We start from the raw sequence: 24,968 nt of genomic DNA, 5'->3' as shown, positions 1-24,968 counted from the left end.
GAGAGGGGGATCGGCCATGCAGCCACCAAGGACACATCCGCCAGGGAACAGGTCGGCGTTCTCCAGTGGAGTATGAAAGAGGCAGCTGGACTCCCTTCCCCCATTGAGCCTTGCTTCCCAGAGCAGGGAGAGGCTCTTGTCCTGATGGTGCATTGGGCAAGGGTTCTGGACAGCGACACTGAGGGAGGGAAACAAGGACGGGATACGATGTGGCCTTAGAGGTCTGACCTCAGGTTCTTAGGCTCAGGGACCTCAGACCAAGGCAGCCGTGGAGGTCAGGAAACAAGCCCCCTTGGGGATGTCCTGGGGTCACGACCAGGTGCCAGCGTGTGCCCGTCTGTCCTCTCAGCCTCCCTTTCCAGCTCTCACTGACCTTCCCCTCTCTTCTCTGTCAGGGACTGACACCCTTGGCCATGACGTGCCCCCAGCTGCTGTCTGCTCAGGCACAGCCTGCGTGACTGGGCCGTCGCTGCTCCAGCTGTTTCACGTAAGTGTGAGGCACAGGAGAAGGTGCCCGGATGCCGGGTAGAGAGAGGTGTTGGTGGAGAGGGAGCTCCAGAAAGTCCTGGTCACAGAGGGCGGGCCCCGGGGGTCTGCAGTTGGCAACAGGTTTGTCCTTGTTGGCTGTCCTCAGCCCCTGAGTTGGTCACTACTGAATCCATTCTGTCCAGAGCTCCTAGACCCTGCGAGGGAACATAGGGACCTTGTTCTCAAGGCCTGAGGAAATTAATCAGGCAACTGGTGCGACAGAAACTCCACAGCACTGGCCCTTGGGTCCTGACTCAGACACTTGCTATTGTATGACTTTAGGCAAATCGTATAAAGGTCTGGCTTTCCCTCCTGTGAGTGGGGTTTTTGTATGGTTCAAAGGAGGTGTGTTAGTTATCTTGCGCTGTATAACAAACTACCACAATTTAGCAGCTTGCAAGAACACACATCGATTATCTCACAGTTTCTGTGAGTTAGGAATCCAAGCATCGCCAGCTGGTTCACCGTTTCAGGGTTGGTCATGAGGCTGCATTCAAGGTGTCCACTGGGATTACAGTGTAATCTGAAAGCTCAACTGGGGAGGGATTCACTTCCACTCTCACTTAAGTGGCCGTTCGGTTCCTTTTGGGCCATTGGATTGATAGCTTTAACACCCTGCTGTCCATTGGACTGAGGGCCAGAGGCCATCCTCAGTTCCTTGCTACAACATGGGCCTCGCCAGAATCCAACTTGCTGCATCAAAACCAGCCAGGGCGAGAGCTGGCTCACAAGAGGGAAGTCAGAATCTTTGAGAATCTACTCACAGAGTGACATCCCATCCCCTTTGCTGTATTCTGTTAGTTAGAGGCAGGTCACAGGTGGCACCCCTCCTCAAGGGGAGGGGAGTACACAAGGCATGACTGCCAGGGGAGAGGCTCATTTGGGGCCATCTTAGAACCTGCCCGTCATAAATGGGGACAGAAATGGAAACACGTTGTAAACTGTACAGTGAATGCTGTTTAGATTCAGGGAGTTATTGTGATCATATGCATCTAGTTGCAAAGAGAAAATAAGCACCCCTGAAATCATAGAGAGCCACTGGGTGTGGGAATTTAAATGCTAAGTTGCACCACCAGGACTGGGCCCTCTGGGAAGCTGGCTGGGACCTGGCTAGTTGACCACATGCACTTCACATGTGCCTTCTTGGTTTCTGACTGTCAGGCCAGACTTAAGTGATCACAGAATGTCTGGGCCTTCCTTCTCCCCACAAATAACCGTGTTTGAAGGACATCTTAGAGGTTACAAGGGGCCCTCACATACATGAATCTTTTTCCTGAGTTTTTTGGTAATCGCTCTTTTACCACGAGAAAGAAGGTCAGTTTCCAAGATGGGATGTCCGCTAAGCGGCACAGTTGGGCCCTGAATGGGCCTTCAGCCCTGTAGCTCTGCCTGCACTGCAGTGCTCCCCATTTCCAGGCCACTTCTGCTGTGCAGTCTTCTTGGTACTGAAAGAGGGAGGCCAGGCATGGAGGGCAAAGAAGGGAGGGCTCTGTTCTTGTATGGCTTCATAATTCCCCGTTCTCTAAAACAGCCTGGACACATCCCAGGGGACTAGGCCAAAACTTTCAGTAGAGTGGACCACGGCTGCCTCCTCCAACTTCAGGTCACTAGGCCTCTCTGTCTCCTGAGCAGCCCTCAGGGGTGAGCATGCAGGGGAAGCAGGGGAGGGTGGAGTGGTGTGGCTGTGATGGTGTGTAAGTCCTCCCAAGGCTGAGGTTCACCTGCCCGCCCCCAGCGAATACCCCAGTGAACCCTGAAGCATGGCTCACTGTGCATTTGGGCAAAGTCAAATTGGTCTTGAACAAGGATGCTCTGGTCTGCGTATCAGATGTGAGCGGAGAGATACAACTTGCTGCCCTCTGGTGGCAGATCAGAGTCATTACTGCCAGGCCTGTGAAAGAAATGCTGTATGGTGAGATGATTACCAAACTTTTAAGTACCCGCTGTGTGCCAGGCACTGTGTATAATGCTGCAGGAGGATAGGCTACAGTATAAGATGCAACTCCTGATCCCAGAGGACTCATAATTTAGCACAGGAGTCGAGATGTTCCCACATGAAAGTTGACAAGCATCATACCAAGACAGGATTTGAAAAGTGGCACATGGAAAGGCATTACAGTAGAATTCCAGCAGGAGAGAGTGCATCACCATGAGGCAGTCAGGGAAGGCTTCTTAGAGCCTTGAAGGATGGGCAGAATTTAAATAGATGGAGACAGTGAGAGCATGCTCTCCCCTACCGAAACCCTTCAGGAACCCCCACTGTCTTCAAGAGAGTTAAATCCTAATTCCTTGCCTGCCTTACAGCCTCTCCAGCTTCATCCCTACCCCCAGCCTTCCCGGATTCCTTACAGTTCCCGGAGCCTCTGTGTTCTTTCACACTCCTGGACCGTGCATTCCATCCTCTCCACCTGGTCTACTGGACAAGCCCCCATTCAGCCTTTAGGAGTCAGCTCAAATATAACATGTTCCATGGAACTTTTCCCCGAGTGGTTAGCTGCCCCCTCCTCTGTGTTCCCACAGCCCCTGGTCTGTGCATCTCTGGTTCGTAAGGTATATTAAGTGTCTTTTCATCACTTGGCTATAAGCTTCTTAAGAACTGAGACTACCTGATGGGCAGAGGATTCATGCAGGGGGGACAGTGGGCGGTGAGGAAGAAAAGATAATTGGTGGTGAGCATGCAGGGAAGTGGGAGAGGGCAAGGCCTCTGAAGCTCAGTCTAAAAGTCTCCGGAGGAAGAGGGGTGCAGGGGCATGACGAAGGGCTAACTGTGGGTGATGTGAAGGGTGCTCAGAGACAAAACCGGCGAGATCTGTTAGGAAACCTTTGCACCAGTGCAGGTATGCGGTGCAGAGTCATAATTGGTGTGAAGAACAGAAGACTGGAAGAAACCAAAGAAGAATTTGAGGATTTGAAAGTCTGGGCATCTAGGGGAACACGCCACAGCTTTGTCAAACTCTAATATGCAAATAATCACCCGGGACCTTGTTAAAACGCAGGTTCTGACTCATTAGGCCTGTGGTGGGGCCTGAGAGGCTACATTTCTAACCAGCTTCCAGGTGCTGCCAGGCTGTGGTCCACAGACCGCCCTGTGAGCACTTTGAGTGATTTAGAAGCGGAGCCAGGTGCACACAGGGCTCCAGGAGCACAATGGTGAGGAACAGATGGTGTCTGGGTGAAGACAGGTGCTCCTTCCCCAGGTGAGCACAGCAGGGCGCCCGGCTTCCTGAGCAGCTGGCGTTCCAGCCCTCACTTACCCTTCGAGTAACCAACAGCCTGCAAAACCCTTTGTGGCAGCCCTGGTGGAACCACTAACAGAGGGGTTGGAGGCGGGGAGCCCACTTGGAGAGAGGGCGATGACAGCCTGTCATAATTGGGTTCGAGGTGCCAGTGTGGGCATCTGAGGGACAAGTCTGTCCACTAAGCAGTTGGAGACACAGCTGGAGCTGCAGATTTGGGACCTCTAGGCCTGTTGATGATAGAGCCCATGGTGAGAGAGCAGGGTGAGGTGAGGTGGAGCTCAGGGATTAATCTAACCCTTGGGGCCTTTTTCAAGCTAACACTCTTCTAACAACATCTCCGTCCCTTTCATTGTCTTGCAGGTCACCGTTCCCTTTATGAACGTAAGTGCTTACAGTCATTCTGTCCTCAAGATGCCAAGTCTCCTCACACGTTCCTGCTCCATTGACACAGCCCACCTTGGTCCCCGTGTGCCTTGGGGGGTCAGGAATCCCCGTTCAGTGGCCTGAAAGGGGATTCGGCCCTCAGACAGCCTCACGTCCGGAGCGCACCTCCACCTGTTAGCCCCCATTAGCAGGACCCGTCTGGCCAGCCTCGCCCCAACCTTCCAGGGGCCAGAATGTGCCTGCCAGCTCCCCCTGAGCTCGCCTTGCCCTTGTTTTCCCCCAAGAATTGGAAAGAGAGGAGATACGCCCCTCAAATGAGTTGGAGCCAGGGTGGAACTTCTGAGGTTCAGACCCTGTCCCCTCCACCTGGGTCAAGGGCTCGGGGACCGTCAGCTCTTGTGCCCCAGAGGGCAGTGGTTAAGAGCATGGCCACCGGGGTGAACCAGGCTGGGTGGACTCTTAGCCACATCAGTCAAAGCCCCAGTTCATCGTGAGTGAGATAAGGATAATCAAGAACTATCTCAAAAGGTTATTTTTTTTTCAAAAGGTTATTTTGAGGGTTAACTGAGATAACCAGGGGAGCACTTAACACAGTGCCTCACACAGACTAAGGCCTCAGTGAACAGAAGTTATTATTCTCTGTGTCTCGGCCCCGTGGGGTAGGGGAAGGGGTGAGGGTTAAGCCTGATGTGAACAGAGGGGAGAGGGGAGAGGAGAGGGAGAAGAGAATTAAAGCAGAAAGACAGCAAGAACCTTTGAAACTGGATGGAAACAGGGAGCAGAATCACACCTTCAGTTAGCTCTGTGCCTCCTCTCTTCCCTTCCGCAGCTATAAGCCCCCCAGGTTAGGCTGGCCCAGGCCACAGCTACCCTCTGTCTTCAGGAAGCCCCTGGTGTTCCAGTGCCCAGGGCCCTCCCTGCTCGCGGGTCCCCCATGCCTTCAGCTGAGAAAGTTCCAGGAGGGCTCCTGGCCCCATGCCCAGGAGGGCAGCTGCCCCTCACCTTTCCGCACACGTCTTTGCAGAGTTTGATGGGGCGTCGGGCGGATGACAGCGGGAACAGTTGTGATCACTGGCGGAATCCTAGCTACGGTCATTCTCCTCTGCATCATCGCCGTCCTGTGCTACTGTAGGCTCCAGGTCAGTCCCCTGGGCCTGTGGCCAGAGGCCACCAGCAAACCGCGTCCCCAACATGGGGGCAGAACCTGGAGGCCCACTGCGGGCGTGACAAAGCCCAAAGCCGTGGAATGTGGGAGGCGTAAGTCAAGGGGGCTGGGAGTTGGGGGGCTGTCAGAAGGGAGCTATGTTCCCCTCACGCCCTGCACACTTCGGCACCCAAGAGAGTGAGCTGGGAAAATACCGGGTCACTGTGTTGTGTCTCCCGCGCGTCTGAGATTTCTGGAGTGCTGGGAAGGGCACCATGTGGGGAGACTCTGAAAGCAGCTCCCCGCACCCCAGCCTGTGCTTAGTAGGATCTGTATGTCCCTCCCTCTCTGCCTCCCCGCTCTCTCAGCCTCCGCCTGCAGTCAATGCACTAGGAAGTAGGGGGAGGAAGAGGGAAGGAACTGGTCTTGCAGGGCTGGGAGGACATTGCTGTGGACCGTGGGCCTCTGGTGTTGAGTTTTCTCTCCGGGGCCAACCAAGCGCCTGGCGCGGGGTCCTCAGCGGAGCAGGGCCGTGGGCACCTGTGCGCAGCCAGAGGGGGGCATTCAGCCCTCAGGCAGCCCTCCCCACTCTCCCCTCAGTATTACTGCTGCAAGAGGAGCAGAGCCGAGGATGCACGCGAGGAGGAGGAGGAGGATCACGACCTGCCCGCACACCGCAGAGGCCCCACCTGCAATGCCTGCAGCTCCCAGGCCCTGGACGGCCGAGGCGGCCTGGCGCCTCCCACCAGAGAGCCCTGCGGCCAGCCGTGCGGGGTGGCGGCCAGCCACTGCACAGCCTGCTCCCTATACAGCTCTCCCTTTTACATACGGACGGCTGACATGCTGCCCAACGGGGGCGGAGGCGAGAGGCTCTCCTTTGCTCCCACATACTACAAGGAGGGGGGACCCCCATGCCTCCAACTGGCAGCGCCCCAGAGTTACCCGGTGACGTGGCCAGGCTCTGGCCGTGAGGCCTTCACCAATCCAAGGGCTATTAGCACAGACGTGTAACCCCTTCCACCCCCGCCACGCACCAGCGCTTGCTGCCCCAGCAGGAGCAATGGGGACAGCGGACGACACCCCCCAGCACGGCCCACAGGGACGGTCTCAGTTTTCCTGGCTTTCCTTTTCCCACAGTGGAGGGCTCACCCGGATTCAGGCTATTGAGGGCATTAAGAACCAGGGCAGGGCCTGGCCCCGCGGTCCACAGGTGGCGGCCTGACAGGTCACGTTGGCAGCTTAGACAGTTTCTCTGTTGGGACTGTCCTGTGGCCAGTGCCAGCACTGCCACCACCCTCTCACTTCCCTCAGTCCCCTGGCTTTGCTGGACCAGAGGAAAGCTGAGCAAAGGCTCTGGGGGTCTCCGGAGTCCTTGGAGGATGGAAGGAGAAAGGGGGGTGTGTAGGGCAAAGGGAGAGGCCAGAGCTGAGGCATTGGCAGAACTCGAGAAGGGAGAGGAAGGGGTTAAAGGGACTCTTCCGGACCTGCTTGCTGAAATGAATCCAAGAGCTAGTTCACAATCTAGTTTTGTACTTCGCCTGTTCTAGAGACTGCACTCCCTGTAGCTGTTCCAACACGGGTATTGCTTCCTGAAACACATCACATCTGCATCTGCCTCTGTTTTCACAGAACACGTCGACTGGGCTTTAAAGGCTGTGGCATAAGGTTATTTGTGAGAAATGCACCCAAAATGGATGTCTCCCCACAAATCCTCTTTCTCTGCCTCGGGAACCAGCTGCCCTGGCTGGAGAACCTTTTGCAAGTTTTGTTACTAAAGTTTGAGTAGCTTAGCAAAGGAAAGCCTGCTGATGGTCTCGGGGCCCTGGTCCGCCACGCTGAGCACTGTGCGTGGATGCAGCCCTGCGAGGACGTGTGCATTCCCAGGTGTGTGCACACGGGCCTGTCACCAACAGTGCACACCAGGACTTTGCCACCTGCAGGAGCTGCAGGGCGGAAGGGTCTCTGATGTACCAACTAGAAAGAAAAATCTGACTCCAGACAGCAGGAGCGAAAGGCGATCAAGGTGGCGGCCAATCCCCACGGCAGCCAGCTGGCTGGTACAGGAAGAGCCTGCGGAGTCTCCCCTGGGATAATGCTGCTGCGTGGAAGCCACGGAAGCCCCTCCAGAGACCTGGTGTTCTCCCTGGGCATCAGCCACGAGGCCACAGAGCAGGACCCCTTCGTTTCACCACGGATGGCAGCCCTCGCTCTGAGGATGGGAGGGATTTGACTTAGCAATCAGGTTCCATGCTGGCTGCCCTCCCTCCGCTGACCCACCCCCCAGTCACAGGACAGGGGCCTGTTTATTGCTGTGTCACTCTAGCCCCAGTCCAACTCCCAGTTGTAACTCAGCTGTGGCCTTATGCTGCTTGAGTGAATGCATCTGATGAGTTTCCCAGTTGCCTCTGCAGTGAGGGGTGGCTGTCCCCCCACTTCCTAAGGGCATTAGGAACCCCCAGACTCTCTTGCGTCACCGAATGGTGCAGAGCGTGGGGCAGGGAGGGAGCTGGCCCCTCTGCTGAAATCTTGATTTTTGCATTTGCGACAGGGAGGGTGAAGCTGGGGAAGGGGAAGAGAATTCGCCGCTCCTTTTGCATCGCTCTGGGCACTTGTCACCTTGCATCTCAACCTGTAATCGAGGATCACAGGGTTGAGAATCAGAGGAGCTCTAGGACCAGTCTCTTATCTCCTCTGAGATTCCATTTCCTCCAGGGAAATGAGACTTGCGCAGGTGGACTCTGAGGACCCTTTAATGCTCCATGAAGCCAGCCAGACCACTCTTCTTGCCACAGTCCTGGCAGGGGCTGGATGCACTTGCCAACTGCCTGATCCTGTGTGCAGAGATTTGTGTTAATGCATGAAAGACCACAGTAAAACACAGGGTTCGCAGGCAAAACCATTTTAATCATCAGTGGAAAGCAGACATGTTTGACCGTCCCACTGAGTGACCTCAAATGATAACATTTCTCTGCTACCAGGAGACAGCTCTAGGTGGGGTAATGAGCTGTGTTTCAGAGCCGAGAGGGACCAGCTGAGGACGGCAGCTTTTCATGCCCATCCCACTGCCAGCCCTTACTGGGCTAAGCACGCCCCCTTGACACTAGCTGCTGGGCCTGGGCATCCTCGCCGCTTCCTGACGACCAGCCCCAGTGCCTTGCTTGCCGCCCTGGGATTCCACGGTCACACAACCACAGCAGGGGCTGCCCCTCCTCACCCAGAAGTTCCAGTCCCACCCGCCTTGGGAGAAATCAAGACCCAGTCAACTCTCACCTGCTTCTTGGCCCTGACCTGTTGGGGTCCCTGAGTGAAAAGCACCTCGTGCAATCCTGTCTCCTCCTAGAGCTTTCCCAGCCTAAATCAACCCACATATCAAAATCTGAGTTTGGGGCATTGGAGAGATGGTGGCCGCGGCCCTCGCCACACAGCCGCACGTTGCTCAGGGCACAGGCTCAAGGTTGCCTGCCCGCCTCCCTGCAGCCACAAGGGCCTTGCCTGTGGAAGAGGAAGCTCACCCCACTCAACCGCACTGTACTTTTTAGCTGCCGAGTCTGTGCTCTGGGACACTATGTGGACACTTTTCAAACTGCACCCTAAACAGGAAGAGGAGAGGCAGGGGACACCCTGCTCTCTCCGCCTTTTCGCTCCACCCCCACTTCACTGCTCCTGCTACAGATTTCTTGTCCTGCGTCTTTGATAACTTGGAGTCACAGCTAAGTGAATGTCAAAATAAAGGAGGAATTGGACATAGAAATCCCACAGGGTCCTCCGTTCTTTACCTGGGGAAGGGGCAGCTGGGCATGGATTTAAGAGTGAAAGCCCCTTCTCATCGCCCAGCATGTCCTTTTTCAACACTGAGATCTACCAGCTTCCTCTCCCTTCCTGCTTCCCTCTGCCATGTCCACCCCGACACCGTGTCCTCTACCCGACACCTCCATCCCTTTCCTTGCCTCCGTTGGAGCTTTCATCCAGGAAGGATGTGTCATTTGTTGGGAAAGGGGATTGAAGGGTAGCCACGGCTGTCCCTGAGGCGGAAGGAGCTCAGTCAATGGTGCGGAGCCCTGGGGAGCAGCCTGCCTCCACTCCACCCTCACTGTCCAGGCCCCTGGGGTCCTACCTGTAATTCGGGTCAAGGTCCCCGCTCTAAAGTCGGAGGAGGCCTCTGGGTGTCTCAGGGTGCCCAGCACACAGCACCGTCCAGCCCCTCGTCCCCCAGCCACAGCTGGTGTGCTGAGCACCACAGGAATCAGGGAAGGAAGAGCTGCTGGGTCACAAAGCCTCCTCTTTCCCTGTGACCTAACATCCCCGCAATCTAGTCCTGGTGGTCTGAGGGTGGAGTTTTGTGTTAGACTTCACTTTGAACTCTGGTTCCACCACTTACCATGTGACTTTAGGGAACTTTTTGGACCTCTCTGTGTCTCAGTTTCCTCATCTGTACAATTGGGCTCACAATGCCTACCTTATTCCATTGCTGTGAAAATTACGTGAGCCTGGCGCACACGGTAGCCATTGTCGTTAGTAGGATTTGGTGGGGACTCAAGTCTGAGCTGTGGAGGCAGCTGGGATTGCTCAGGCATCAGGGTGGAAGCCTCCTGGGGGCTCTTTTTCATCTCTCCCCCAAGCCTTCCAGAGCCTCTCCTCCCTCGCCACTTCTCCCTGCCTGTTCCAGACGCTGCCAGGACCACCTCTCTGCCCATCACTGCCTCTCCCTTCATTTGGAAACTCCCTCATAACTGCTTGTGACTCTTTGAGAGACCAAGGGTCCTATCAACCTAGGCCTGAATTTTGGCCTCACATTTGCCCCAGTAAATTGTACGAACGAGGGAGAGAATATTCGTACGTACAACGGCTCAGCGCTCAGCTTGGCGCTGTGCGTATTTCACTGGTTTCCAAGTTCAAGGCTTGGGTTTGAAAGTCAGGTCAGAAGGGCTCCAGAGGACATCCAGCTCCTCCTCTTGAGCCTGGACTCCCCAGACTGTCCATCCGTGGCCCTGCTGAGCCTCACTCAGAACTTGCTAGACATCTGGCTGCTCTGCTCCCAGGTGTTAGTGGGGAGGTGAGAGCGGGAGAAAGAGCAGGAGGGAGGGAGTCCCAGTGTCTGGCTGGGAGGAATGGGAATGTGCTTCTGTAGGACACCATCTGCATCTTCACAGAGTTAGGAAACCAGAGGAGAACTGGACCTGCCTCTCCCAGTGCTTTTTAGATGGGAGGAAAGAGAACCTGTAAGTATAATGTTGACACTTTGATCCTGAGTTTTGTTCTGGATCTAACTACACAACTCAAGGTTAAACAGAGGCCTGAACCTCTTCACAAAGTCTTCTGAACTCTTCTCGAACATAGGGCCCAACCAAAGGGAGAGGCCATCTGCAGACAACCCACTGTTCCCCACAATAACAGTGTAGCTGAGGAGGCCACGACTCCACCCCCGGGGGGGTTCTCTCGAACTCTTCCTCAGGCAGGACTCCTGAGCAGGGCAGGGTCCTGGGTGAGGGTGGGAGGAGGGTGGAGAATGGCACCTCCCCCTTCTAATCTCTAAAAGGCAAGATCATCAAAAGCAACCACACACAGGCTCTGAAAAATCTCAGCGTCCTCCCAGTCTGTGAAAGCACTGTCCAACAAACAAATTCAAATGCATTCAAGAATAACAGACTTATCATGAATATTCTTAAGGATAATATTTTCTGCCTTTTAACCCATTTGTTGGGCAGCCGTGAACTCTTCCTGAAGCTTACGAGACGAACATTCACCCTGCCCTAATCAAGGCGGAAGTCCCCCTTTCTCAAGCAAACTGCCCCCCACAGTCCCAGGCGAGCCTGCTTCCCCAGGATGACCTTTTCCAAGGGTGGCTGGTCTCTTGGGGACAATCTGCCCAGGCCTCCAGGGAAGTACTTGGCTCCCAACTTCTTCTCCATCCTGTCATCCCCCCCACCTCCTTCCTACACACACACTACCATCACCACCACTACCCCCAGCAGGGAACCACAGCCACAGCCAGGAGTTGGCAGGTAGATGAGGCAGCCTTCTCCCCGAGCTCACTGGCTCCCAGGCCTGCTCCACCCAGTGGGCAGGACAGTTCCAGTCTTCACAGGGGTGAACATCCAGAAGCCGGGTGGCTGGATCGCATTGGGCATCTGAGATCACCTTCCCCTCCAAGTCTCAACAGAAGACGACACAGCTCATCCAGCGCCGGCCATGGGCGCCTGAGGCCTTGGAGGCACACAGGGCTCGTGTGCTGGCCTGCCTGCAGGTACGAGCCAGGTCCCACATCCGGGCCAACCCATCCCAATATCTGCATATCCTCCTGGGCTGCGTTTTGCCTTGGGCCAGAGGTTTTCTTTCTACCCATTGGGAATTCCATCCTTGTTTCTATCAAAAGATCATTCCCTGAGAAGATCTGTGTTCCGGGTCTAATCAAACATCCTGAAATTATAGCAGAGGCCTGACCCTCCTCACAACATCCTCTGAATTCTTTCTCCAAACATATAGGGCCCAACCAAAGGAATCCAGCATGGTCAGAAGACCCCAAAGCCCAGGCCCCTGCATAGACACCGAGGGTCTCACCAGACCCTCACCCTCCTCTTGCCTCCTTCCCACCATATGTGGCCCCGGTACCCCCATCTGAGGAGGAGCCCTGAGCTGGTGACAACAAATGAGCAGGAACCCAAAAAAGAAAATTTAAGAATTGAGAATTTCCAGTGAGGTCAAAAAGTGGTAATATAAAAGGTTGGACATCGGAAGGATACATAAAAAACAAATACAAATGGCTTCCTATTGGGAGGGAGTGGGGAATCAATAAGATGAAGGTAGAAACAAAGCTTTTCAGTGTATGCCTGGTTATATTATTTTGACTTTGTAACTCTACATTTTGAAAAGTTTTTTTGTCTGTTAAATTATACCAAACTGTGAGAATAAGTGAGTACCTTCCCGGCAGTCACGTGCAGGTACGTACCCAGCTGTGAGCAGAGCCCTTGGGGGGAAGCCTGCTGAGGCCCGTGCTCAGAAGCCTAACTGAAGAGAGGCTGAGTCTCCTGAGATGCTGCCGCATTTGGATCCTCCCGGCCCTGGGGCTGGGTCACAGCTTCTGCCTGGGGACCCTCCACAGGCAAAGAGGCTTCTGTGCTGCAAGTAGGAAGCAGTCTTCTCCCCACAAGGCCAGCAGGCAGAAGGCTAGAGGGAGAAACAGTGTCAGCCAGCATAGGTTCCTATCAGATAATTCTTTTTTGAATATTTTTTGTTGTGGTGAAATATCTGTAACAAAAATTTACAATTTTAACCATTTCGAGGTGTATGATTCAGTGGCATTGGTTCAGCAGTGGACTGATTTATTTATTTATTTGAAATACAGTTGACATATGACATTGTATTAATTTTAGGTGTGCAACATAATTTAATATCTGTATATAATGCAAGATGATCACCACAATAAGTTTAAAGGCCATTAGCACATATAGGTACACATTTGCAGTTGTTTTTTGATGAGACTTTTAAGATCTATTCTCTTAGCAACTATCCCATATACAATCTATATATTTTTTAATACAGTATTGTTAACTATAGTCACCATGCTGTACATTACATCTCCAGGACTTTTAATCTTATAACTGCAAGTTTTACTTCTTTAAATTTGGTAACAACTTAAGTTCAAACACATTCTAAAGCTACTTTTTTACCCTCACCGCCCCGCCATGCTATGTTTTTGCTGTCACAGTAGGTTCTTTTAATACTGTGCTTCTCCAGTTCACTTGCTAGCTTTCTCCAGTAGAGAAGGCAGTATCCAAGGGCTCAGGATCTAGACTCTGGTCTCAGTTTTGCACTAATAACCACGTGGCCTTAGATGGTCACTTAGTCCCTCAGTTTCCCCATCTGTAAAATGAGGGATTTAGACTATACAGCTATTCCAATCATTTCATTTTGGTATTTTACGCCCCCTTTTTTTAGAAGCTTCTAGGCAATGAAACTCAAAGCCAAAGTGTAAGGAGCCTATTGGTTCTCAAAGTCCAATCAAATGATGTCAGAACGTTTCAGTAAAGACAAAACAACCTGGTTGTCAGAAACCTGACTCGTTTGTAACTTTCAGGAACTGATGTGTTGCAGAAAGTTATAAATGAAGTTCAGGGGCCAGAAACCATCATTCCCTTGGTGACCCAAGTGGTTCCCTCTGCAGCCGTGTCCACAGCTTTGAGCCATGTGCCCAGTTCTAAGGGTGAACCAAAGTGCTCCCAAGCTGAGCTAGGCAGGAAGGCCAAAGGGCACAAATTGTGGAAAACAGCCATGAGAGAGAAGGACTAACATAGGCAAAACTGTTCATTCAACTAGCATTTGCTGGGGATGCAACACTAGGTAACAAACATTGTGCTAGGAGCTGGAGAAATATAACTGAAAAGTACCACCCCTGCCCTCAAGAGGTTTATACTCCAGGGTGGAAAATTAACACATATTTCACAGGTAAAATACTAAACCCTCCAGGTATTCACTTGCCCTGGACTAAAACAGAGACTGGAGACTCAAAGGGTAGAAGATGGAGCTGATTATCCTCAGACTGGCATGGTCAAAGACAGGAAGGGGCAGTGTTCAGCGGCTGCCAGATGTGGCACCATTACTTTAGGAAGTTGATACCAGCCTCAGCACTTCTTTCCTGCCAGACATTGTCCTCATGTTAGAAAGAGCGAAGTTGCTAAGTCAGCTCAGGCTGACAAATGACCATAGATAGGTGCCTTAAGCAACAAACATTTATTTCTCACAGTTCTGGAGGCTGGGAAGTCAAGATCTAGGTATTTTCAAATATGACGTCTGGTGAGGGCCCACTTCCCAGTTCATAGATGGCCATCTTCTCACTGTGTCCTCATATGGTGGAAGGGACGAGAGAGCTCTCTGGGGCCTCTTTTATAAGGGCGCTATCCTATTCATGAGGGCTCCACCCTCATGACCTAATCACTGCCCCCCCAAAGACCCCACCTTCTAATACCATTACGTTGTGGGGTAGGATGTCAATACATAAATCTTGGGGAGACACAAGCATTCAATCCATTGCAGATGGGTCTCAGGTCACTGAGACAAGAAACCATTGATCAAGGCAATTTGTAGACAACGAAGAGAGACTGAAATTCAAGCAGAGACAGGTAGAGACATGCAGAGGATGTGCTAGGTTAAAGGCCTTGAGGAGGTGAAGGTACATAATGTGGTGAATTAAAGAGACACAAGAAGAAAGAAGATAGACTCTAAGAGTCGATCTCAGCTGTCAGGATCACAGAGTCCTAGGGCCAGAAGACAGTCAGAGGTCACATAGTCAACCCCACCTCAATGCACTGTCAACGCAAGTAATCGATAACCAATCTAAAAATAGAGGGGAGTTTTACTCAAGCCAAACTGAGAACTAGAGCCCTGGAGACAGCCTCTCAGTAGCTCTGAGGAATTCCTCCAGAAAGCATGGTTTTCAGCACAGTTTTATATCTTATCAGAACGAAGAACAACAAACATGACAGGGGTACATTCCTTCAAGTTTTCCAAAAAAGACAGATTAGCAAATACACAGTGAGTCAGTATGGCCTTGGCGCCTGGGAAGGGAGCCTTATCATCAAAGGAGTACTAGCATTGATGTCCCAGGAAGGGAGGCATTTATCTTTATCTTCAAAACGGACATTCTTTACTTCTGCACAGTGCACCTCTTCTTTAATGGTTAGGGCAGATGTACAATGTATGTGTGATGGGCCACAGACAGACTGTCCTAGTTGGCATAAAGTTCAAGCCAAATCGCGTACAAGCTGGAATGACTTCCACATCCCTCAATATGAGAAAATTTCTTCCATCAGCCGTTAGAAACCATCTGACAGGGGAAAAAAGTGTCCTGTTTTGAGGGATAACCAGACAACTTTGGAGTCTAAGGTGATCGTTACAGAGCAAAGCCAGCCCTGACAGAGCATGACCCGACGGTGCTTGGCAACTATGATTGAGTCAATCACAGGTAAATGTTGAAGGGCAAGAGCTTGAATTTGTCTTCTCATTCTCAGAAAACTTAAGCCCCTGCTGCTTCTCTACCAATGGGAAGAAAAGGACTGAGCTACAGAAAATATCTAGGTGGGAGGTACTTACAAATAAAAAGGGAGTCATAACTCCCCCTTGAGTGTCAGCTTCTTAGACACTGGAGCCACAAGTACCAAACTAGGAAAGCCAGGAGTGTTTCCAGGAAGGGCAAGAAGGACATGGAGGATCCAGGACTTGCTACAGCTTTGTGGTTCTACAAGAAAGTATGTTTACAGCTTCTGGGCCAAATGGAACAGGGCTTGGTCATGCATGCGTTTGTGTCTGTTCCCCACGTGGCTGACAGAGCCAAACCCTGTCATTTCATCGCCTCAGCAATGGTGGTGGCCAGGTCACAACCAGCCCTCGGCAGCTTTGAGGAGGAGGGGAGTGTGGAATTTGGTAGACCTCGGCAGGGCAGTCGTGATGGGGATGATCAAACCAGGCAGGCACGGCTCAGCAAGCCTCCCTTCCCCCACAGATTATCCGCAGCGTCACCTGATGAATGGAACCAGCGTTCACTCCACTTTTCAATATTTTAAGAATGTTAAACTAGAGCAAATTTTTTTTTTTTTTTTTTTTTTTTTTTGCGGTACGCGGGCCTCTCACTGCTGTGGCCTCTCCCGTTGCGGAGCACAGGCTCCAGACGCTCAGGCTCAGCAGCCATGGCTCACGGGCCCAGCTGCTCTGCGGCATGTGGGATCTTCCCGGACCGGGGCACGAACCTGTGTCCCCTGCATCGGCAGGCGGACTCTCAACCACTGCGCCACCAGGGAAGCCCAAACTAGAGCAAATTTTAAATTACAATGCCTAGTTGTGTTTTTTCCCACAGGGGCATTTCTACTGCTCCCATAGACATCTGCTCTAAACTTTAGACAAAACATGGGATCCCAAGACCACTGGGAATTAGAAAACAGAGTGAAAATGGTAAGCAAAAGTCATTTACTCATTTTTCCCAAGTATATCTGTGAACTCAAAAAACTGTCTATTTTTGCTTTTTAATATAGTGTGTTTTTGCTATATGACTATGAAAATTCCTGACAGCTGATGCTACCAGGTGGGGTTGGTGTATGGAGAGTTATTTAAAACACTAAACAACATAAATCTAGAAGTTTAAATCCTTCCTCTGCAAAAGGCCATCCATGGACTTGAACAAGCCACCCCACTAGTCTTTATTTAGTGTTCTGTGTGCTGTAAACTTAGGCTCGATGCTGCCCACCAGGATGTAGGGAACCAGGATGTAGGGAGGGGCAAATTATGGGGACTGAGTGCTGTCTGGACCATACCTGTGCATGCTCTGCACCCAGTTTTCTCTCCCCGTTAGATCATATCTCTTCAAGACCTTTCTGAAGGGCAGCTGTCACCTTCCCACTGGGCCTGATAGGGTCACCCCCTCAGAGGAACACTTGCATTTTCTTTCTGTGTTTTGTGTTTGGGTGCTGTCAGATGAAACCCTGTCAGGGAATAACCAGCCCCAAAACACAACTGGGAAGATAGTCTGCTGCAATGAGTGATTTGCAGGCTCTGGTGGGGTCGATCATCTCTAATGCAGGGCTGGTGACCCCTCCTGTAGCCTCTTGAAACCACGATGCTATTAAGCCCCCAAATATCAATCTCCTTCTTTCAGACTTTGGACAGCATGTTGTTTATGGGTATGTGACTGTCAGCAAGAAGGACATTCTGCCAAATATAAATTCTTGGTCATACTTCCCACAGATAGAAGAGGCAAGATCCTATTCAAGATTACCAACTTTGGGGGTGGAAGAAAATATTCTCCCAAACCAGGTGAAAGTATTTTCCCGTTGCGGAGCACAGGCTCCGGACGCGCAGGCTCAGCGGCCATGACTCACGGGCCCGGCCATGACACACGGGCCCAGCCACTCCGCGGCATGCAGGATCTCCCCGGACCGGGGCACGAACCCATGTCCCCCACATCGGCAGGCGAACCCACAACCACTGCGCCACCAGGGAAGCCCCAGGTGAAAGTTTTGATTTTTCCTAAGTCATTGAGATAGCCAATGTTCTGTTCAGTTCTCGGCACACGGTGGGCACTTGGGAAATATTCACTGAACTGAAGGTAGCCTCATGCCTAAGATTACAGAAAGCAAAGTCAGGGGAGGAGAAAGAGCATTACAGGATGGCGGGGGGTTACTAGGAGAAGACTTAAAGACCACCAATAGCCTTGGTAAGAGGGCATTTACAGCCTTAGGCCAGGAACAAATATTCTCATAGAACTTCGGTTATTCATCATTATTTGCAAAATAATCAGAATTCCATGGGAGAGGGGCTTCCTTTCACAGAGAACCATGGTAGTTAGCGAACAGCACAGGCAGTATTGTTTTCTGTGAAGATCCTCAGTGAACTGAGTGATTCCAAAGATGAATAAACTCTCCCACTATTGGGGGTTGGGTGGGGAGGGACGGAGGGATCACTCTTATATTTGAGTGTGAATAAAATTGATGCTTTTATAGCGCAAAAGCTAAGGACTTCAGCGTACGGTAGGTTTTTAGATTTGAGAAGCACATTTTCTAGCCTCTTCTAGCTACGGTGTAATCAAAAAAACAAGACAACCCAAACTAAGCAGTTTATTTGCTTCTTGGATATGCAGAGTAAATGTCAGGAAGATGCCAGTTTCCCACCAGATCATTAAAAATTGTAATACAATCCCCATGAAAAACTCTAATCTTTTTTAGACAAGGCGATTTTAAAGTTCATTTGAAAAAATAAGTAATAATGGTAGGAACTTCGTAAAAATAAATAAATGAACCACCACCAGTATTAAAGCTCCAATAATTAAAACTGTGGTGTTTATGCCTAATGACCAGCTCAATGGATCAGAAAAGAAAATTCAGAAACAGGCACAAACACATATGGGAACTAAGTTTGTGACAAAGTGGCACTTCAGATCAGTGGGGGAAAGATAGATTCTCAGTAAATGATGTTTGAGCAGCTACAGTAATTCAGTGAAGTAGGTCACTCTGACTTTTTGTTAAATGTGAATATTCACTTTCAAATATGTAAACGAAGTCTATAATGTAACTCAAAGTTAAAATCACCATATGTGATAGGTTTGAAAAATCTATCATTTAATTTAATAAACAGTTATCATTGTAAGAGTAAAATACTGAATCAGTTACGTTTGTGAAAGTTGTTAATTTTATGTAAAAAATATGAACTTGAAAACACTTAATAGGGAAATAAATTGACAGTTGATATGAATATGAAGAAAGATACATTTAGGAGAATAACATTATATTCTTTTTGAGATAAACACCACTTATTAAAATGTAAATAATAATAAGGAGATGTTGGTCAAAACTTTCAGCTGTAGGTGCTGGAAATCTAAGGTACAGCATGGTGACTGCAGCTAATACTGTATTGTATACTTGAAATTTGCTAAGAGAGTAAATCTTATGTTCTCACCACAAAAAAGGGTAACTATGTAAGTTGATGAATATGTTAACGACTGTGGTGATCATTTCACAATATACGTATATCAAATCATCATGTTGTACACCTGAAATATATTAGTTTATTTGCCAATTATACCTCAATAAACCTGGAAAAATAAATAATTCAAAGCAGATAAGAGATTAGATATCATAATTTTAATCTTCCTATGATTATTTGGGGTGCTATTAGTTAACAAAATAATCTTTAAACACTGTATTTAATTTTTAAGTATGTAATAGGGAAGAACCTTCGTATTCTATTACAGGTTAATCACTAAAGGAATGTTGCCTATAAGCTTAAATTATACATAATGGCCCATCTCTGGGAACCCTGCCTCCCAGGTAATGAGCATTAAGCTAAAATGCTTCGCAGGAATCATCCTGACCAGGCCCACCTGTGAATGACTGCAGGAGGAAAGAAATTATCACATCCTCCCAGAGGCTGATGGGAACCAGGAAATGCTTGACTCTGCTCCCTCCCCTTTTAGTATAAAAGAAGCCTGAATTCTAACTCAGGCAGGATGGTCCTTTGTGACACGGGTTCACCATCTTCTTGGCCTGCTGGCTTTCGGCATAAAGTTGCTATTCTTTGCCCCATCAACTCGTCTCTCGACTTACTGGCCTGTCGTGCGGTGAGCAGTACAAGCTTGGACTCAGTAACAGGTATTTCCATTTAGGTCATGAGTCTTTCGTTTTTAGTCTTATTAGGAATTTTTCAAATCTTGTACAGATGCATTAAAAATAAGATGTCAGGGCTCCCCTGGTGGCGCAGTGGTTGAGAGTCCGCCTGCCGAGGCAGGGGACATGGGTTCGTGCCCCGGTCCGGGAAGATCCCACATGCCGCAGAGCGGCTGGGCCCGTGAGCCATGGCCGCTGAGCCTGCGCGTCCGGAGCCTGTGCTCCGCACGCGTACCGCAAAAAAAAAAAAAAAAAAAAAAAAGTCAACTTTGCCACCTCAAACTATCATGGGGAGGAAATAATTCCAAAATTATGTATAAGAACACTTATGAATCAGATATAATAAAGAACAGAGTGTATGAAGAAAAGAAGTACAATATAAATGCTAACAACCCTTATTAAATAATATTCATTATTATTTAATAAAACAAAGGGACATTTAGTCATATGAAAAGAACACTAATGGTTTTGACAGCATGCTGGACTGATGATGAATTCATCTGTGCCTCTGCTTTTCTTGCTTTCTGAGAAATTTCTGAGAATTCCTGGTCACTCAGAAAGCAATATGGTGAAAATCTGATTGAAGAAATATACACCTTATCTATGCTGTTTCTTTTGTAATTGGAATAGCTAACCACTTGGTAATCATGCCCCAGACTTTCACCACTAAATAATAACCATTGAACTGATGGCGCTTGTCAAAGGTACTTTCCTTCTTTGTTTAAATTTGCTAATTCAGGCATTAAGTTTAAAGACAACTCTATAGGAAGAAAGACTATTACCTCGAGTTCACTTGTAGTGATTATTTGGGGTGATATTTTTTAATTAAAACAAGGGGGAGAATCATTTTTCTTCCTATACCTACCAAGAGTATAATGTAAAAAATGGCACCAGCTCTTGTGCTGTGGCTCCTGTTTATTCTGGCTGCTGCTGTATACTTAAATTTTCAAATCAAATGCAGTCGCTAAAGTTTTTTTGTTACTTCTTCGTTAGTTTCCTGTAAGCGTACTGACATTCTTCTAAAAGCCATTCATCTAGATTTTACCTGGAGAATATTCTACATACAGCTTACTTTCTCAGTGAAACTCATAAACAAATGGATGAAAAATTGATAAAATGTTGTGCAATATCATTGACAATAGACCAACATGGTGATTTAGTAACCAGAAGCATACGTTTGCACTGTTCAGTAATGTGTCTGACAAGTAATTATAGCCCCACATCGTGTGATGAAATTACTGGCTATAATCACAAAGACAGTGGGGCATATTCAAATTATCTTTCTCCAGCCAAACTACATGGCATATAAGAAATTATGAAACTAACTTGTAGCATACTTACAGGAGGCATTCAAACAAGATGTTTTTTTAAAAAGCTGCTTGAAACCAAAGAATTACTGACTTTTTGTGGATAACAATACTAACTTTGCAGGGCTTGCCTAGCAGCCATCTTGCTTATATAACCAAACTGGTGTGCCTCACATGGGGCACACCAGAGCCTCTGCCTGACTGGATGCAGGCCCAGGAGGCCTATGGCTTTAGCCCCACTCGGCACTTTGTTTGTACCGTCTCTGATCCTTAAAGGTGCATCTCTTGGCTTTGTGTTATTTTTGTTTTTTAACTTTATTGAAGTATAGTTGATTTACAATGTGTTAATTTCTGCTATACAGCAAATTGATTCAGTTATACGTATATACATTCTTCTTCATATTCTTTTCCATTATGGTCTATCACAGGATATTAAATATAGTCCCCTGTGCTATACAATAGGACCTTGTTGTTTATCCATCCTATATATAATAGTTTGCATCTGCTAATCCCAAACTCCCAATCGTTCCCTGCCTCACCCCCTTGGCCACCACAAGTCTGTTCTCTATGCCTGTGAGTCTGTTTCTGTTTTGTAGATAGGTTCATTTGTGTCATATTTTAGATTCCACATGTAAGTGATATCATATGGTATTTGTCTTTCTGACTTTCTTCACTTAGTATGATAATCTCTAGGTCCATCCATGTTACTGCAGATGGCATTATTTCATTCTTTTTTATGGTTGAGTAATACTCCATTGTATATACATACCACATCTTCTTTATCCATTCATCTGTCAATGGACATTTAGGTTGTTTCCATGCCTTAGCTATTGTGAATAGTGCTGCTATGATCATAGGGGTGCATGTATCTTTTCAAATTAGAATTTTGTCTGGGTATATGCCCAGGAGTGGGATTGTAAGATCATATGGTAATTCTATTTTTAGTTTTCTGAGGACCCTCCGTACTGTTTTCCATAGTGGCTGCACCAACTTAGATTCCCACCAACAGTATAGAAGGTTCCCTTTTTCCACACCCTCTCCAGCATTTGTTGTCGACTTTTTTTTTTTTTTTTTTTGTGGTACGCGGGCGTCTCACCGTTGTGGCCCCTCCCACTGCAGAGCACAGGATCCGGACGCGCAGGCCCAGCGGCCATGGCTCACGGGCCCAGCCGCTCCGCGGCATGTTGAATCCTCCCGGACCGGGGCACGAACCCGTGTCCCCTGCATTGGCAGGCGGACTCTCAACCACTGCGCCACCAGGGAAGCCCTGTTGTCGACTTTTAATGACGGCCATTCTGACTGGTGTGAGGTGGTACCTCATTGTAGTTTTGATTTGCATTTCTCTAATGATTAGTGATGATTGATGGCTCTGTGTCTTTCAATTTCCCTTGAATTTATTCTATTATTGTTACATGTTTGGAGTTACAAAAAGATGTTAAAATGGCATCTTAGGTAATATAATAATAAAAGGCATTACAGAGTTGACGGTTCATCTTAAGTACTGGTTTGTATATTAGAAAATCAGGGATCCTAAAAAGTGTCAGGCTACAGGTCAAAAAAGACGATTTGTGTCTCATTTGTACTGTTTGTGTGGATTAGGGCCTCCGGAGGCCCTAAATTCATGTATCATGTGGGTGGATTCTTCAGTAAAGTGTGCCCTGCCCATATATGAAACAGGATCTCCTTAAGTAGCTAAGGACTTCACTCAGTAGCTAAGATCATTCCCTAGTTTAGCTTGATGAAGCTACTTTGTTAAAGAAAAAAATATCCAATGACGCATGTTAAAAATGGTAAGGCAGACTTGATTCAGGACCCTCATTATAGGTATAGGGACCACTGCAGTGGGATGTCACAGTGGGGAGAGATTGGGTTCAACTCCAAATACAGCTTGGGCAAGGAGGAATTTATAACCAAGGAGCAGGGATGGAAAACAACTAAGAGGAAACACCAAGGAAACGGGGGTTCTGGCTAAACTGACCTATCAGGCCAGAGTGATCAGACATCACCTAGGGGATGCTGGAAGATGAGGAGCCAGGTAGGATATTGAGGGTGTGGGGTTCTAGTTAAATTGACTTAGCAGGATTCTTGCTAAAACTGTGTTTTCCAAAGAAGTACACAGATAGGCCTAGAAAAATATTCAGGAGGCTGACTAAAGTTTGGTCAAGCAAAGAACCATTGTCAGCTTCTGCATCAAACGTTCCATGACCCAGACTGCAACTTCAGACTTGACATCATTTTTATCGTACACTATTTAAAATTACAATTCCTACAGTAACTAAATAACTCATAGCACCTCTCTTCCTTATTAAGCAGTTTTCACAGTATTGAGGCTTAAGTCTGTTCCTACGTATTTGGAGAAGTATCTTAACATCCTCTAGTTGTGAGTTTATGAATTAAAAAATCACGTTGCTGAAAACCCTATGTTCTTTGCCTTCAGGCTCATCTTGTCCTTTGACTTTAGCCCATTCCACTGAAAGCTCTTACTTAAGACATGCTGACTCCCAAGAGTTCCTATTTTTCTAAACTGCAGGAATAAATCAGATTTTCAAAACTGAATTCAGATTTGGTGGAAAATTGTTCAATAAAATGTCGATAGGTCTGTTGTTTTTAGTGGGGTACAAACAGTGGGGACAGAAAGCTGGGAGAAGGGTGGGTGAGGGGCTGAGATGGATATTCAGGTGCTTCTGCGCTCTAACTCTGGTTTGACAACATTTTACCGCAGAAATTCTTAACACACTGTCCTCTCCCACCCCCGACACACAACTGAAAAATGTCCACTCTTAAGATTAACACATTCCCAATCAGCACACCTAGGTTAGGAGCAATTCCCAGAGCTCTACTTACAAGCCCTCCCTCTCTCCTACTGAAGAAAACCTCGTTAAGTAGAAAGAGCAAAGGAAGAATGCTAAATGAGGCCTGCAACTGATGGCCTGGTGCCTCCTGACACTCACAGGATTCTTTAGCTCTTGAACTTGTTACCAAAGGAGGGCAGTTTCCTTCCCCATCATTAATGACCATATGCCCATTTCTATAAACTTGCTACTTGGGGAACTATAATCAAGAATGAGTCAATGGAGAAAAATTAAGGAGATGTATTTTTCGTAAAACCACACAACTAATTTGAATAAGGCACTTTCTTCAACATCTATAAGAAACAAATGCAAACACAATCATGGTTACATAAGGAAGAAGGGGGATGCCAAGAATTTTGACATTAATACTGGCAAAGCCCGTTTCTTTTTGTTAGGTTAAAAAAAAAAAAAAGCAAATTGCAGTTGTTTGAAAGTTAATGTGCCGTTTCTTTTATGACAGGGATGGCAAACAGATTTAAATCTCCTGTAATCCGCTCAACCAGAAGCAGCTGCCTGGAGCTTTGGGCTGAGAAGGCTGAGGCTAGTGCGGGCACAGGGAGAAGGAAGGCTGGAACTGCCGCGGGCCTTCACATCTTCTTGCCAGCTCTACCCTACCTACTGAGCCCACTGCTTCCCAAGTCCAAAAATATTCTTTTTGGTTCAGGTAACTGCTCTTAGCCAAGGGCAAAGTTAGTTTATGAAGCCTCAATGAGGAAAAGTGGGAGATCATTTCCCAGTATAGGAACCAATCTATGGATTTTTAAAGACATCAAAACAAGCTGAAGTAAACACAGCATATAATTCTGGAAGGAAAGGCATTGAAAACTGAATTATTTATATCTTTACCAATTATTTACAGATTAGGGGATACTGGTTGTGTTCTCAGGCCCTTTGGATAAGGCTAGTGCTCTTAACTAGTTTGTATATTTTTAAAAACAGATCGAGAAGCACTGCCATATACAGAACTGATAGGGCCGTGTATTAGTTGGAAGTGAGTTTCAGTAGCCCAGTCTCAGTCTGAATGAGGCAAATTTAGGCCCACATCATCAGCTACTTTACAACCTAATACCTAAAACTTAACATAATAGGAATAAGGCATATTTTAAAGTCATCTGGAAAAACTGTTTTACACAGATATCTTTAGTTCTCTCTAGAATTGGTAACACCTTCTTTGCAAATATATTATTCATAGCAAGTATTTCCCACGTGACTCATAAGCCTCAGTATTTCATAATCTCATAGATACCCTTAGAAATATTTTAGAATAATCATTTCATCATATTTCTATGGATTATGATAGTGATTCATAATCATTAATATTCACAATACATATATAAAGACAAACATCAACATTCCCATTGAACAAGTGA

At 48.2% G+C, this 24,968-nt stretch overlaps 1 protein-coding gene across 1 annotated transcript; it reads left to right on the top strand.

Annotated features, from left to right (window-relative positions):
• Nucleotides 1-414: 414 nt before the first annotated feature.
• On the top strand, nucleotides 415-9,046 carry LOC101321464 (protein FAM163A). Its single transcript, XM_033854197.2, has 4 exons — nucleotides 415-487; nucleotides 4,128-4,148; nucleotides 5,176-5,290; nucleotides 5,896-9,046. Exons 3-4 carry the CDS (start codon nucleotides 5,198-5,200, stop codon nucleotides 6,304-6,306), a joined length of 504 nt encoding a protein of 167 aa, XP_033710088.1. The 5' UTR covers nucleotides 415-487; nucleotides 4,128-4,148; nucleotides 5,176-5,197; the 3' UTR covers nucleotides 6,307-9,046.
• Nucleotides 9,047-24,968: the final 15,922 nt, after the last annotated feature.

This window comes from Tursiops truncatus, chromosome 1, assembly GCF_011762595.2.
Source record: "Tursiops truncatus isolate mTurTru1 chromosome 1, mTurTru1.mat.Y, whole genome shotgun sequence".
Lineage (NCBI taxonomy): Eukaryota > Metazoa > Chordata > Mammalia > Artiodactyla > Delphinidae > Tursiops > Tursiops truncatus.
The sequence above is the reverse complement of the archived record's forward strand: the minus strand, read 5'-3'. Positions and strand labels throughout refer to the sequence as shown.